This window comes from Amaranthus tricolor, chromosome 5, assembly GCF_026212465.1.
Source record: "Amaranthus tricolor cultivar Red isolate AtriRed21 chromosome 5, ASM2621246v1, whole genome shotgun sequence".
Lineage (NCBI taxonomy): Eukaryota > Viridiplantae > Streptophyta > Magnoliopsida > Caryophyllales > Amaranthaceae > Amaranthus > Amaranthus tricolor.
In genome coordinates, this window is record NC_080051.1 from 10,290,233 (window position 1) to 10,307,679 (window position 17,447).

The 17,447-nt window shown below is 34.2% G+C and overlaps 2 protein-coding genes across 2 annotated transcripts; one reads left to right on the forward strand and one right to left on the reverse strand.

Annotated features, from left to right (window-relative positions):
- The first annotated feature begins 1,043 nt into the window (after window positions 1–1,043).
- On the forward strand, window positions 1,044–4,264 carry LOC130813694 (protein STRICTOSIDINE SYNTHASE-LIKE 3-like). The gene is made up of 4 exons (XM_057679539.1): window positions 1,044–1,646; window positions 2,738–3,010; window positions 3,427–3,594; window positions 3,719–4,264. The coding sequence occupies exons 1-4, from the start codon at window positions 1,318–1,320 to the stop codon at window positions 4,131–4,133; spliced, it is 1,185 nt and encodes a 394-aa protein (XP_057535522.1). The 5' UTR covers window positions 1,044–1,317; the 3' UTR covers window positions 4,134–4,264.
- Window positions 4,265–9,568: 5,304 nt separating this feature from the next.
- On the reverse strand, window positions 9,569–15,547 carry LOC130813334 (protein BOLA4, chloroplastic/mitochondrial). The gene is made up of 3 exons (XM_057679150.1): window positions 15,151–15,547; window positions 13,123–13,190; window positions 9,569–9,872 (listed from the first exon to the last, which is right to left on the reverse strand). Exons 1-3 carry the CDS (start codon window positions 15,460–15,462, stop codon window positions 9,713–9,715), a joined length of 540 nt encoding a protein of 179 aa, XP_057535133.1. The 5' UTR covers window positions 15,463–15,547; the 3' UTR covers window positions 9,569–9,712.
- Between the last annotated feature and the right edge of the window lie 1,900 nt (window positions 15,548–17,447).

Consider the following 17,447-nt stretch of genomic DNA (forward strand, 5'->3'; position numbering starts at 1 on the left):
GTCAATTGTTTCTGGAACTGTCAATTGTTCCCATATGTAGTTCCTGAGTCATAAGGGAACCAGCCAACTAATCCATATTGAATTTTGTGAAATCTTTTGATTCCTGGATGACTATGAATTTGGCTCTCGAGCGTTCATCTTGAGGGAGACTACATAGAATTTTCCTAACATATTCATTAGTGGGAATGTGTCTTCCAAGAGAGACAAGTTAAGAGAGACAAGTTCATTTGTGATATTGGTGAACCTGGTAAACATCTCTTGGATGCTTTCTCTAGGTTCCATAACAAACCATTTATATTTAGACATTAGCAAGTCTATCTTGGAGTGCTTTACTTCACTAGTACCCTCGTGGGTAACTTCCAGCAGATCCCAAATCTGCTTGGCGGATTCGCAACCCATATTACGGTTATGTTCATTTGATCCAAAACCAGAGTGAAGTAGTTTAATTGCAAGAGCGTTCATCTCCATTTTTTGAAAATCTTCTTTTTCATATTTGGTTATATAGGTTTTGGAATGATTTTATTTTTGGAGTTTGTAGTAGTTACCTCAAAATCTCTAATTTCGATAACTCTTCACACCTGATAAGTTTCGGCTTTGATGAAGATTTCCATTCTATTTTTCCAGTATGTGTAGAACTTACCACCGAACATAGGCGGCCTTTGAGTAGAGTACCCCTTTTCCAATCGTTCATTCATATTCATCATCTCTAAAATACCAGGATTTCACTCTTAAGGTTTCCTTATCAAACGATGAACATGGCTCTAATACCAATTGTAGAAATGGTTAGAGATAACAAGATGGGGGTGTTGTTGTTTGATAATTTTAAATGTTTTTCCATGTTTTTATGGAATTAGAAGCTTAAACTTAAATCCGCAAGCTTAAACATGTTTTTCCATGTCTGATACCAAGTTTTAGGTTTTATCAACGATCTTTATCAAGATTGGATATCGACCTGCACACAATCTCTAAAATAGTATAGTTATCATCAAAACCTAAAAGGCCAATAGATAGTTTTTTCTTTTGTAATTTTTCCTTAATTAAATGTAACAATGGCTGGAATTGGGGAGAGTATTAGAATAGGGTCTGCGAAATTACACGTGTTAAATTTGAATAGAAGCATACCAGCACCAACAAATTCTCACTTCAGATGGCATAATTTGTACTAATCCAATTTCATGCGTTTTGTGCTTCTTACCTACCACTCTTGATTCTTGAACAACTCCAACTATCAACAAATTTTTACAATCTCAAAATCATATATTTTCATCAAATATTTTGCATAAAATCAATAAACCATCTTCTTCTTCCACCCAAAAAATGCAGTTGAAAACAGTAGTAGGTTGGTTACTAGTAGCATTCGCAATCTACTGCGCGATTGACCCGTTTAGCCACAGTTCACTCTCCGGGTTTCCAAACTTTGTCTCCTATGAAGTTAAGTTGCCTGATACCAATTTAATACCAACTAACAAAGACCCGTTTAATCTACTTCAGAAATCGGATATTATACTATTGGGTCAAATCCAAGGACCCGAAAGCCTTGCTTTTGACCCACTTGGTCGTGGCCCGTATACTGGTGTTGCTGACGGAAGAATTCTTTTCTGGGATGGCTCTAAGTGGACTCAATTTGCTGTCACTTCTTCTAATCGGTGACCCACTTTCTTCTTTTTTACTTGTTTGTTCATCCCCATGTGTTTTCAGTTTTAAACATTAAACATCAATCATGAATGGGGTACGGTGGAGTTTTTATTTTAAAAATCACTTAAACTTAATTTATTCATTCAATATTTCAATGTAATAAAACTGCTAAAATATGATATGGTCGTAGACAGCCGTCTTGAAAAAATTTATTTTAGACCGTATGAAAAACTTTTATTTTAGGCCTTATTAATATTTTATTAATAAATTTAATTTCTTCCTATTCGGCTTATGTATTTTTTTTTATGGTCAAGTTATTTTAATTGTCCTATTTCTATTTTTAGTATGAGTTTTTGACTTTTATGTATCTTATTTTCAATTATACCTTCCAATATTCATACTAATTTTCCTCTCTTACATTAAATAACCCATAATAACACTCTCTTTCCTATTCTTAGGGTCCTACTTTTGACTTTTCTTAAAATCCGTAAAAAGTCAAATGGGACTGCTAAAGTGAAGAGGAAGAGGAGGGAGTATATTTTTTTGTTAACTCTTTTATATAGGGAAGAAAGAAGAGCTCACACACCATCAAAGAAATCTTTAACCGCGTGCAGGAGTTTATTACCATACACTTGTGTTGTGCAGGAGTCAGGTGTCAGGACATTACTCTGTGCTAATAAATTTCATTTATTTAAGTTAGTTGATCAATCATCAATTATAATTTAGATGGGACTCTTTGGTTAGTGTAATAGTAGTTTGTAAAAGTGTGCTCCAAATTCCAGTTGATTGCAGCGTGTCTTTTGCAAGAGTTATACTATTCATCAAATTGATTTTCAACTATATGGTTTTTTAGTTCATGTAGTTGATCTCGTATCGTGTGGATTGGGCAGAAATTTTGTTATCTTTCAACTTCTTTGAATTACTGAGTGAGCAGAATTTCTGATGCCAACTATTTAAATTGTAATGAAATGAAATAGGAATATCCAACATTATTACCGTTTGGCATATGTATATCCTGGAATTTTTCCTTCCGGTTTGATTTTGAACATTGATGACTCTGTTGTGCTCGCAAAATTTTCTCAATTACTGTTTTGGTATGCAGAACAGTATGTGATCCACAGCCAAATCCATTAGATTACATAAAGAATGAGCATATATGTGGTAGGCCATTAGGCCTTAGATTCAACAAAAAGACTGGGGATCTATACATTGCAGATGCGTATTTTGGATTGATGAAGGTAGGTCCAGAAGGAGGCGTGGCCACGTCACTTACGACTGAAGCAGAAGGAGTGCCTTTAACCTTTACAAATGACTTGGATATTGATGATGATGGAAATGTATATTTTACGGATAGTAGCTCTCAGTACCAAAGAAGGTCAGTTGACAACTTTCTGCCCCTTCTTGGTTATGGTGACAGTAGCTTTCGCTTGTTCTTCAGCAAATAATCCTATTTTTTCGATTAAGATGTATAAATATCATTTATGAGAAAACTGCAGTCGAAGTCTTGTAAAAATTTCATCACTTTCCCTCTAATAGTTGGGAAATTAGCCTGACTAATCTCAGATGTTTGATACCTAATGCGTTTAACCAAATCTGATTTTTGGCGTCCTGTTTTCTACCCCATATAGCTCAACGGCCTTTACTTTTTCTGCAACATCTCAAATATGTTGAATTTCTGGAAAAACTTATTTACATAATAGTATATGGGCCAATTTGCTAATCAATCATGTATGAATTATTGTTTGTGGCTTGAGTAGTTGACGAGTTGTACACTGACATAATCGTTTTCAGGCATTTCATGCAGTTGGTTTTCTCAGGAGAGGGGGGCGGAAGGGTGTTGAAGTATGATCCAATCACAAAAAAGACTAGCGTTCTTGTGAATGACATCCAATTCCCAAATGGTATCACGCTGAGCAAAGATGGTTCGTTCCTTCTCTTTTGTGAAGGTGCTATCGGCAGGTGTAGAACTTTCTCTAGTATTTGAATGCCTGTGTTTCATGCTTACCAATCAACTTAACCAGAGTTTCGTTGCATGAATCATTTACTGATGTCACCCCAATTGTCTGTTTGTATTGGCAAACAGGCTAACCAGATATTGGCTCAAAGGAGAAAAAGCCGGAACCTCAGAACTATTTGCAATTCTGCCAGGATTTCCTGACAACATTAGGACCAACCAAAATGGGGAATTCTGGGTGGCGTTGCACTGTCGGCGAAGCTGGGCAAACCACTTATTGGCATTGCGCCCAAAGCTGCGCGATTTCTTGCTTAAGCTCCCAATCAAATCCAAGTATCAGTTCATGGTGTTTATTGGAGGCTGGCCACATGGAGTCATTCTCAAGTATAGCCCAGACGGTAAGATCCTACAGATCTTGGAAGATCGCCCCGGGAAAGTTGTGAAAGCTGTGAGTGAAGTTGAGGAGAAGGAAGGGAAACTGTGGATTGGCAGTGTGTTAATGCCTTTTATAGCTGTATACGACTTGGGTTTAAGCTCTACTTGATTGCTTGTGTGTGTCGAACTGGTGCAGCTATCTTACAAAGCAATAGTCAGTACTCTGTTCAAACAATAGGTCAGCTTTGGCTGCAATTGAAATTGCTAACATCGAATTTATATGGTTCTTGAATTTGCTAACACACAATTTTGTTGGATTCAATTCGACAAATACTCATCAGTCTCTTTCAGTTTGCTTCTCTATTCCTATGGTGAGAATTGTTTTCTTAAATGGAAAAACTTCAAAAGAATGGATATGTTAGAGTTGAATTGAAAAGAACAAAGAAGATACTCTACAAAGATTATAAAACAGAAAATTGGAAAACAAAGAACAACACACAATTTTGAAAGGAGGAGAAATATCCTAATAATAATTTGTTATTAGACTATAAAACTCAACCTAAAACAATTGAATGAATATTATTGATTGATTGATCAATGTGATCTTACATACTCATTTATGTGTGTACATATATATATATATATATATAGTAAAATTATAAAAAACTATCTAATCTATATCTTTTTGTGAAAAACTACCTTATGTAAAATTTTTTGCAAAAAACTACCTTATATTTTTACCCTTTAACCGTTGACCGTCACGTGACAGTCACGAGATTTTATAAACCCAATTTTCTTCTTCATTTCACGTGAGTAGCAGCAGTAGCCAAGGCAACAGAAATCCCACTTGTACCAAAATGATAAAGAATAGTTGTTAATGGCGGCAAACCCAATCTCAGTTTTCCATCATCACCCTTCATAGAACCTGCAATCACATTACAGTTTTTGAGCATCAAAATTCTGTACAAATCTCAAAAAAGGCAGCACAAAATTCCAGAAATTAAAATTCAAAGAAATTGTTCATCTGGGTGTTGCGATTTCGAGTTAAACAACACAGATCAATGATCATGAAAACCAAAAGTAACAAAAATGTTGAATTAAATAGGTTGAAAATGGATAGTTAACTAAATGAGATGAAATTGAAAGGGGGAGAGAACCCTAAACCTGAAGAGGGATTGGCGACGGTCATGGTAATTCGATTGAGAAACTGAACAATCAGGCAATGGTGAACGGTCCTGGTAATTCCGCCATTAAAAACGCTGAAATGAAAAAGATTGGGTTTATAGAATCACGTGACGGTCAACGGTTAAATTAAACGGTTAAAGGGTAAAAACCGTTATAAGGTAGTGTTTTGTAAAGAAATGTATTATATAAGGTAGTTTTTTGCAAAAATTTTTACATAACGTATTTTTTAAAAAAGGGTATTGATCAGGTAGTTTCTTATAATTTTTCATATATATATATATATGTATATATATATATATATGTATATATATATATATATATGTATATATATATATATATGTATATATATATATATATATATATATATATGTATATATATATATATATATATATATATATATATATATGTATATATATATATATATGTATATATATATATATATATGTATATATATATATATATATATGTATATATATATATATATATATGTATATATATATATATATATATGTATATATATATATATATATATGTATATATATATATATATATATATATGTATATATATATATATATATATATATATATATATATATATATATATATATATATATATAAAAGTCTTAAAAATGCTTTGGAATAAGAGGAACCAATAAAATAAGACATTTGAGCAATACAACAGCCCGCGTTTAAAACAGAATGTTTGACAGGTTCACTCGATCGGGTCGAGCAACTTAAGTGAGATTGAGCGTGAAATCAGAATGAGATAGCTTTTGATTTCTTGCTCGACCAAGTCAAGTAGCTTGGCAAGATTGAGCCATATGTCAAGCGATCATCACACTGTTTCACCAAATCTTCAAATGCACTAATAAACCATGCCATACCTAGAAACCTTATATATCATCAATACATACACTTTAGGAATCTTGAGTCGCCATATCTAATAATTCTCCACACTGACAAAATAAACTCAATCTCGCCAAAACACAATCAATCAATCATCTTCACAAGAAAGTATATACACTCCAAAAAAATGTATCAAAGAATATCCATCCAAACAAGGATGTACCCACCTCCTAGAAGGTGCATCCCCCACAAAGGGAGATATGCCCAACATGCTTCAATAACACCCAATCAAATTTTAGCAATGCTCAAACTTTGATGTAGTTAGAGACTTTTTCAACATATCCACCAGATTGTCATTATCCAAGATCATCTTGTCCTTTTCAATGGCGTCTCAAATATAGTAAAACTTTATCTTAATGTTTTTTGTCCTCTTATAATAATAATTTTGATGTCTAGCCAAATTAATTAATAGCACTTTGGCTATCACAAAAAAAAAGTAGGTACACACTTTTCCACCTTAAGTACACCAACAAAACCTCCTAGCCTTTGAGCTTCTTTAAACCCTTCTGTTATTGCCACGTACTCGACCACAGTAGTTGAATAGGCTATTACCCCTTACAAACTAGATCTCCAACTTATAGTGGACCCTCTAAGACAAATAAATATTCCAAAGTTGACTTCCTCTCATCAATATCTCCACCAAAATTAGAATCTACAAAACCTTGTAACCCATCATGTTTATTCCATACTCAACACATGTCTTAGAGGTAACACACAAATACATTATGATCCACTTGACCGCAAGTCAATGAGTCTTCCTCGAATTCTCCATATATCTACTTACTACACTAACGGCTTCATCAATGCCTGGTCTAGTATAAACTATAGCATACATTATGCTCCTCACCGCATTTAAGTATGGAACTGATGTCGTGTACTCATTATCCTCTTTAGACCTAGGACAATCCATCTTTGATAACTTTGTTTGTAATACTAAAGGAGTAAAGACGGGCTAGCATCACTCCTATGAAATATCTCCAAGAGTGTCTCAATGTACTTTTCTTTGGACAAATACAAACTTTGTCTTACCCGGTCTCTAATGATTTCCATGCTGAGAATCTTCTTTGTTGTCCCTAAGTCCTTCATCTCAAATTCTCCCTTCAACATATCCTTCACCCTCTTCACCCCAACCATGTCTTTTGCTATCACAAACATATCATTAACATAAAGCAAAAGATACAATAAAGAACCACCACATACTTCTTTCAAGTAGACAAAACTATCATATTCACTTCTTAAAAATCCACTCTCAATGATACATTTATCAAACCGTCTTTACCATTGCCTATGTGATTGCTTAAGACTGTACAAAGATTTTTTTTTAATAAACATACATGATCCTCTTTACCTTCAACAATATAACCATCCAGTTGCCTCATGTAAATCTGTCCTTCTAACTTACCATGCAAGAATACGGTTTTAATATCTAATTGTTCCAACTCATAATCATTCAAAGCAACAAGAGAAAAAAGAGTATAAATAGAAGTTTTGTTACAATCGGAGATAAGATTTCAATGTAGTCAATATACCCAAAACTTGGCTAAAACCACAAGTAACAAGCCTAGCTTTACACCTTGCTTCCTCAACACCCGGTATTTTTTTTGTATTTGTAGATCCACTTACAATCAACAATCACCAATAAACAATGTCATATCTCTAAACCTTCTATTTTACTAATAAATACAATTTGGGATTACTGAGTCATCAAATCTAACAAGATAGTAATCGTAACAAAAATACTCCATGTTGCATATTGATTTGAAATGGATAAATTTCTGCCAAACACGGGGAGAAAATCAAATGGAAAAGCCTGTGTGCCATATGAACCAAGGAGCACAAACCATAATAAGCTTCGTCGAGCTTGTGTGGAGTAGGAAGAGATAACTTTTTGAACAATAAACAATATACTATCTTTTGTTTTCTTTAACAACTGCAATTCTTTCAAAATGCTTTTATATAAAAGGGAAAAGGATAGCCATTTAAAAAAATTGGAGAATAAAGTATAATCAAAGTTGTCAAAAATCAAAATTGATCCTACTTGAGCTTGTTTAAAGGGGTTGGATTATAAACGATTTAATTGTATGATCCTACAAATAAGTACAATTTGATTATTATATTTATTACTCAATTATAATTCATTTTAAATTTGAGAATTCAAATTTTTGTGACTTCTTTTTTAAGAGTGAAATGGAAATTTTTCAATAATTAATTTAAAACTCTATCGACACAAAGAATTTTTTTTGTTTTAAATTGTGATTACACAAATCATTGAAAAAGACAGTCTCTTTGAGGGATGCGTTCATTTGTGTCAGCCCAATATGTTATTAGAAAAAAAGATAAATTTAAAAACGAATGTGTTCTTTAATAACGTGTAGTAATATATTTAAAGTTGGTGTTTTAACCTATTAAAGTGAGTATTTTAACCTATTCAAGTTGATATTCTAACCTATTAAAATTAGTATTTTAATCTATTTGATGTTGGTATTTTAATATGTTAAGTTGTTAATCTAATAAAGTTGGTATTTTAACATATTGAAGTTGGTATTTTAACTTGTTTAAATTGGTGTTTTATGTTGCATAAGTTGCTATTTTATTTAAGTTGGTATTTTAACTTACTAAGTTGGTATTTATAAATATTGAAGTTGGTATTTTAACCTATAGAAGTTGGTATTTTAACATATTCGAGTTGGTGTTTTAACTTATTAAAGTTGGTATTTTATTATATTTAGAGTTATGTTTTAACCTGTTTAGTTGTTAACCTATTGAAGTTGGTATTTGAACCTGTAGAAGTTTATTTTAACCTGTTTAAATTGGTGTTTTTATGTTGCTTAAGTTGATATTTTGACTTATTTAAGTTGGTTTTTTACATGTTAAAATTGGTATCTTAACCTATTAAAATCAGTGTTTTAACCTGATGAAGTTGATATGTTAACCTGTTGAAATTTGATATTTTAAAGTTGGTATTTTAACAAACTTTAACGGGTTAAAATACCAATTTCAATGGGTAAACATACCAACTTCAATAGATTAAAATACTATCTTCAATAGGTTACAAACTTAACATGTTAAAACAACTTAACAAATCAAAACACTAACTCCAAATTGATTAAAACAAGCTATATAAAGCACATTTGTTTTTTAGTTTTTCTTTATTTTTTTAAAATTGTAAAATATTAGTGGGTTAGGCGGAAGAGCCATTTATATAAGAGACAGTCTCTTAGGAGACTAGCTAATAATTGAGACTTAGTAAGTTTGAACAGACAGTTAGATTGTGTTATGATCCTAACTCTAAGAAATCAATTCCAATTAGGATATTGCACAATCCTACCAACATTATGATCCTATGTATGATCCAGATCACTCACTAACTGTTGGATTGTAGAATCATAAGAAATGTTAGAATAGCAATTTTAATAATAATAATGAGTACATTACCAGTGTTGTGAATTTGCATAAATCAAGAATATTTTTGGCAAATGTAAGACATCAAAGCAGAAGCTTGAGAAAAGCGATGAAGATTATATGAAGGGTACAAATTATGAATTTGATAACTCCAAATATGATTAGAACATTTTAAAGAAGATCCAACAACACATTGAGTGCCTTAGATACATAAGGTTTAGGGAGTTACAATAGTTGTAAATACTGTGACGGTCTCAGTTGCTCCCACCACCAGCAGCTTCAGTTGGTGTTCTAGTAACCATCTGGTCAACTGCATGCACAGTGGTCTGAAGTTCTTCCCATATAACTTTGTACACCATTCTCTGCCTATTCACTGCTGATTGTCCGTCAAATGCCGAGGATACAACGTCGATGCTGCCAAGGATAAGGCATTTTGTGTTAAAAAAAATAGATTTGAAAACAAACTTCGTTAAAGAACATGCACAATGCATAGGCTTCCTAAAATACGTAAAAGTCCTACCACCCGAAAGATATCAGCACTCGACAGGGAAAAGCTCTAATCCATCCATGAGAGTGGATTGAAGAATCCGTTCATGAACTCAAGAATCTACTTTCAGTCTCCCTTGATATAGAGATTATTATTTGACAGCTACTTAAAATTTAAGAACTCAATATGAAACAGCACAAAAGCCTGATCCTTTTTTTTTTTTTTTTGAATGATTAGCAAGAATTTTGGAATCACAGTTTGATCTTAACTTCTAAAACTTCAAACTTCAAAAGTAAACAAGTTGAATCGTGAGCCTTGACTGCCTAAAACTGAGTTTCCACCCATATCGAACCTCATCCCCCAAAAAATGATGCACAAAATTGGACAAAGTATTTGTAATCACATGTGGGAAACGAACGTTGGGACTAGCTGAGTATTTGGAGCAGGAAAATACGCCTCCAAAAGTATCACTAAACATTCGACGTCAAGCTGATGGAAAAATTACATATACAGAGATTTTATGAAGAGAATATCAGGAAGCTTCCGAGGAAATGAAACATAAGCAAAATGGCTACTTAGTTTAAATGTAAGCAAAGTAAAATTGTCTGTCTTAGTTCACCAGAAAGAGAAACTTGAAGACATAGAGCAACATCATTATTTGTGTTTTTATAACTTGTATAGTACATCAGGCAGTAGCAGTACATTTTGACGACTAACCTGTTTATAGAGATTTTATAATGTGGTAAGCGGGATATTTTGATTAAAAATGTTGCGGGTTTTCTAACAAACAGAAATATTTTGATGAAAGAAATTGAAGCTGACATTGAGTATTGAGTGCAAATCTTCTTTAAATACATTACCTCAGGCCCATTCGTAAGTCCTCCTCTATCAAGCAAAATGAAGATTAGAAAAGAAAGTTCGCAAATGGATTGACACTGGCAAGAGGATCAAAGGGAAATGCTTTTTTTTGGTTATTAAAGTTGAGGGCGTGATGGGATTTTTTTGTGAGGCTGCTGTCTCTGCTAAATACAAAAGTCACAGATCTGAGTAACAGGAACCTTAAAACCTATTTTTTGAAGAAGGAACTAGGAATGAAAAGCTAAAAAAAAACATGTTTAAATCACTTGTTTTGATGCAAAAGCTCAACTGTTAGAGATTTTATTACAAATTCCTCAAGACTAGAGGAATAGTGGTTCGCATGACTGCACAACACAAGGATAGCTTATTGTTGAGGAATACGCTTATTGTTCGAACTTCGAAGGTTGTTAAAACGAAATCGCCTAGAAACAAAATCATAGCTTACTAGCTAAAAGTTGTGTCAGACACGTGTTGATATCTACTTACGAGTAATACTCATCTTTTTTAGTCGAATACGAAGGATGAAGTGTCCATACTCCACACCATAGCACATATATACAGTGAAGATATTACAAAGTAATGCGGTTATCGTAACGCCAAATATTGAACGAAAGCATAAGATATCCCTCAAATGGCCCAAAACGTGGTTTTCTTTACAGCTTAATAGTGCAGGAAATATTGGTTTGGTTTTTTTTGAAAACTTTAAAACACAGTCAATACAATGCGATGCGGACTTCTTTTTGCTCCACACACATGTAGTCATGTGCAAGTGTCTAAAAGAAAGTTCCAAGTGGGTGCAACTCTTTGTTTTTTAACGGTAAAGTAGGTACAAGTATAACTACTCATTGAAAACTTATACAGAAACATTGTTAAAAAATTAAATATGGATTTCGTTGGAGACATCCAAACATGTTAAAGCTAATAGGAGACATACCCCACTCCCTGATTTAGAGGGGAAAAGGGGATGAACTAAGCGTAGTGCAATCTATGCAATGAGAGCGAACAGAAGAAACCACTCTCTCCTGAAAGTGTAATTGAAAATTCACAAAACTAAACTATCCCAAAGATGGTTGAGATCTGGTATAAAAAAAATCACATAGAAAGGTAATTTTAATTCCACAAGAGCAAATCAAGAAGATATCATATACCTTACCCTATATTGAATGACTAGGCTACTGAAAACAACTTCATTGTTATCACTAATAAGGGTAAGGTAGTGCACATCCAACCTCCTAAACCCCATCTGGATGGGAGGCAATGAGGCACTATACAACATTGGAATAATAAAATGTTGTAATAATGACCCTTGGATTGTCAGTTAATGCCCCCTCCCCTCGCCCTTCGCCTCCCCTACTCCCCAAAACAAACCCATGTACACCCTGGAAGAATAGGTTAGGACCAAGTGAATATTTATGCTGGAAAGTATTCCTATAGATCCATAATTAGGCCTGTTGAAGAATACAAGAATCTACAAGTAGAGATTTTTATAAACATAATCTACTGTGTGATCACTGATGAAATGTACTAAAATTGATAGTTACCAAAAAAGTGCAACTTCGAGCAAGAATGGATACTTTGTTGAAAAGCCAGAAAAATTGTGCTGCAGTAATGGTTAGGCCATGAATATTGCTTCTCTTGTATGGTTCAACAGGGAGAGAAAATTGCAGCTATAGATTATCAAATCATTGTTAAATTGTGCCTCGATGACTTGAATAACGATATTAAAATACAACGGATGGTTTTGATTGTAATATGGATAACTGGGATACAAAAGAAGGTGCATTCGATGCTTATAGCAACTTTTCTTTTTTAATTTTTTTTAAATTGCAACTTTCCTCCCAAAAACCTCTTGCATGAGAGGAATCTGGGAGGCATATTGCAACTACTAAAAGACAAAGGAAGTAAAAATTTGGGGGCAGACAAGCTTGCTAATATTCATGTATTATCTCAAATATCTTAAAAGGCCTTTCTACATGTGTTCTCATTCTAATTTGAAGTTGGATCACTTATATGTTGTCCACTCTTTCTTATTTTTCTAATGTGGGAGTTGGGACTTGGGATTTTTAAGTGGAAATAAAAAAGAAATCTCGGAATTACAAGACAAGTACACTAGCCATTAGAAATGTCTATATATAACAAAGCTAGTAGGTAAAACACCCCATCACAGAACTTCGAGGAATGAGATGAGCAATGTACATTTACACACTCTTCCCTATTGCCTATGGCATGTATCTAAAAGTAAGATGTGTCCAGTTGCCTTCAATAATCACACTGATAATACCTCATGAAACTATATGAAAACAAGCCAATGTAATTTACCTAACATGTCGGCCATCACCATAAGCATCTTTTACAGCTACAGATTCAGCATTGAGCTCATCTCTAATCTGTTCAAGCACAAATTCACATAAAGAGAAAAACTACAACGTCAAACAACAGATATTTGAATACAGTAGCAACAATACGAATTGACAAACACCAAGCTAAAACATTATTAGAATTTTTTATACAAAAGTAACAACAGTACAGCAATATACTATTACCCAATGTCAAATGGCTCCCGCCTAAGAACATCAAAATGCTTAAAGATCCTTATATCACTTATCAGAATCCCTTGCTTAACCAACATGACCAAAAATAGGAGTCATGTTTGACACTCCTCATTCATCCGGGTTAATTACCAATGTCGATATAATAACAAGATACGCGAATTATGAAAACCCAGCAGTAAAGAACTTATGTGTCTCGTTGGCTGTTGTCATATAGAAACGCAATCTGTATTGACTTAAGATTTTCCAAATTAACCACCGAAACAAATTTTTCATCCATGGTAATTAGAATTTAAGCAATTCTCATATTGTATTCTTGGAGTGGTTGCATTCTGTGGTGAATTTCGCATCACGATTACTCTAAGATTGTTATAATAGCCCTCACCAAATCACACGCCTCTTTCGTCCCACAAAATAAATCTTCTCACAAAATTAGCCATCCATGCTACAAATAAACCACACGCAATTCTTAACTATCAAAGCAAAAATTCTATCTTTTTCCATCCATCAAAATAAAAATCTAGTTTCTTCTGAATTTCCTCATCCATACGCATAAAGAGAGATTACATTATTTTCCGTCAGGTATCATCTAAAAGTGAAACCCACAACAAAACCCATTTTCCCTTAAACCCCATAAATCCCACGGCATCTATGATATCCTTTCCCCATAGAAGTATTTCGTCCAACATCAAAATAAGCATACATAAAAAATAGGAAAAATTGTTAGAAAATACCTAGAAAAAGCTTACTTTTGTGAAAAACTACCTAGATAATTTATTTTTGTTGTCAAAGAGTACCTATTAACGGTTACGGTCCAAATTTCTCGTTAGTCAACCAAGATTTAACCAAAAAAAAATGTTTATTGTTTACCATTATGGAGATAAGATGGGATTTAAGAGAAGTTTGACAATCTAAGCAAACCCCATTAAAGAGGTCGACAATCTGACAGGTATCCAAATACTTCAACAAATTAAGCCCAGTCGTTTCATACAACAAATTGCTTACCATAGAAGGAGATTCATCGACTTTGGGAGGTTAAAAAAGCGGAAGTGAAGAAGTCTCAACCAAAGTTGCTTTGATGGGTTTCAATGAATTTCCAGAATTCCACTTTCTGGTTGATTTGTTTTTGTTTAAACTGCAAATGTGCAGCACTCAATGTGTCAATTGTTAGATAAATGGCTTCTTTTCACTGTAAATTATACAACATTTTGTGAAAAGATTAATGGGATTGTTAGTTTGGTATAAGATATAATAGTTAGACATGACTGCACCTGAAAATTGGATAGGAAAGTGGGAGGAGAGCTGTGAAGAAAAATTGTGGAAGAAGCCATGGATGGCAGTCCTGTAATGGCCGCTGTTACTGATTATTGCAGCGGAGAGAGCGTTATCCTACCATAAAGCTTCCATAGAAAGAATAAGAATTCTTTTTTTTTAAATCTCGATTTACTAATGGAAATTTGGACGGTAACCGTTAATGGTACTCTTTGACAAAATCATCAATAAAGATTCAAGCTTTATCACTTGGGCAGGGTTTGGTTCAATGGGATATAAGCAACCTACCCATAGAACATTCGGTAGCAAAATCATTTGCCAATTTATACGAATAAGGAATGCATATTGTTCAATGACGAAAGAAATATAAATATTTGCTCCAATCAAAAAAAAAAAAACCAAAACTTTGCAATTAACACAAATTAAAACAAAATCCACCTCAAATTAATCATCTTATTTCAAACATAAACAGTTTAACATATAGAATTACAAGAGATTAAGCGATAAAAAATAAACTAAAAAGAACCTTGTTTTCCATAGATTGCATCAGAGAAGAGTCAATGGAACCAGGGTCATTAACATGATGAGGAGACGAAGCACCAGTTGTAGTACTAAACCTATGATTGTTCTTAAATTGAAGAGTTTTTGAAGAAATTAAGGGTGAAAGCCTAGAAAAGTTGAGCAAAGTTGGAAGATGCGAGATGGTTTTTTGAGAAGATGGGCAGTGGGAAAATGCAATATTTGGTTTACCTGAAAGTAGGATTTGTTGTGAACGACATCGGATGGTTGTTGTGTAGGCCATGTATGGACGGAATATCAGCTTTGTACTCATAGCCATTGATGAAGACTGAAGAAGATATTGAGGTTTCTGTTGGTAATATCAATGTATATATTGGTGTTTTGTGGCCTATAGCCGTCGAGCCGTGGTATCAACCCAAAGTTTCAGCTAGTTTTGTGTGAAAATTGAAATAAAATACTCTTTTTTATTTACCATTCACAAAAAATGTATTTACTTTATACGCTCTATTCAATGTATTTATTTAATTCTCAATATTTTTAATTGTAGATAATTAAAAATTATGAGAAGTTGATATAAATAATCCTTGCATCGAGACTATTGCTTATCTTTTAACAATAATACCAACTTTTGATTAAACATTGATAATACAAATTTAGGTGATTTTTTCCTAGAATATTCTTAACATGCCCGCAATTACTTTTGTTTAACGTCGATAAGTTCGATACAGCTAACCACCAGCTCAGACAGAAAAAGAAAACAAAGAAACCATACCAACTGTGGGAGTGGACTCACTTCTAGCATCTCCATCGCCTCCACCGTGGTGACCCAAAACTCTCCACCGAGCAGCAGTGATGGAGGTAAGCAAATCGGAACCAGAGTTATCTGGAGGTGGGCTATAATGTAGGGTTCCCCAAGCCAAGGTGGAGCAATCTTTCTCTTTTTTGTTTTTCTTCTTTTTCTACCCCTCTTTTTTTTGCAGGCTTGCTTGATAGTGCCCTCAGCATCATTACAATCATCATTCTTCACAAAAACATCCTCCTTCGTAACATCAGTACAAACATTCTTCATCTTTTTCTCACCATCATCAAACTCATCATCAAACACTAGGGCAACAAAGACATCACACCCCTCAACCTTCTCATCAGCAAATGCAAAAACGACTTTCTCCTGCGCTACCCTTATAGTGATAATCTCTGACTCGCAGTCGATCAAGGCATCTAGAGTCTTTAGAGAGTCTCTCCCCTAGATGAGGGGAATATAAGGATCTTACGCCATGTCAAGCACAACAAAGTCACATGGGACTACAAAGTTTCCCACTTGGATAGGTAGATCCTCAAACTCCACACATGACATTTTTATGCTACGGTCGGCAAGTTGGATGATTTTCTTGGATGGCTTAAGCTCGAAGGGAAATTGTTTGGCAATATTCATCGGCATGAGGCTTAAAGAAGTGCCAAGGTCAGCGAGTGCTCCTTTTAGCTTCCAACGTTCTAAGGATCAATGGAAGCACAAAAGGCCCTCTAGCCTTCTCTGTTTTAGCCTATGTGCCTTGGATGATAGCACTTACTTGCTCCGACATTGACCACTTCGCTCTCAAGTTTCTTTTTGTTCCCCAAGAGAGTCATCAAATACATGGCATATTGAGGCATTTGTTTCATGGCCTCCAAGAATGGGATTTTTATCTCGAGTTGCCGCATATGCTCTAAGAACTTAAGAAACTTTTCTTGCAATTTCTTCTTCACTGCTTGTATGGAAAAGGTAGCGATGGAGCATGTTGATGCTCAAGTTTCCCTTGCTCTCAAATTCTCTTCCACTTTTCTTCATACAACTTTTTCGTCTCACTTCCTTCTTCATCTTTCTTCTCTCCAACCTCAACATTCTTCTTCTTACCTCCTCATCAACCTTCTTCTCTTCTCTCCCCTCAAGATCATCTCTATGCTCAATTTCCACCTGAAGATCATGACTCATGGAAGAACGCTCCCCAAAATCAACCTTAGGAGCCACAATAAGAGCGGTGTATTAAGTCTCCTATCTAAGGAAGATTGCTTTGCAAGTATGATGGTTAGGTTTAGAGTTTGGGGTATTAGGTGATGTAGGTTGGGTGGATGGGTTAGTTTGAAGATAGAAATAACAACGGTGGAAGTGGATAGGCCATCTGAGCAAGTTCAGACTCAAACAACATCTATTGAGCTTGAAGTTGTTGCATTTGGGTGATCAAAGGTTGTTTGATTTGGGAGAGAGTTCGATTTTGTTGAGCTAGAGAGCTCACTCGAGTGGAGAGATAACCATGGTTTGGAGTGGGG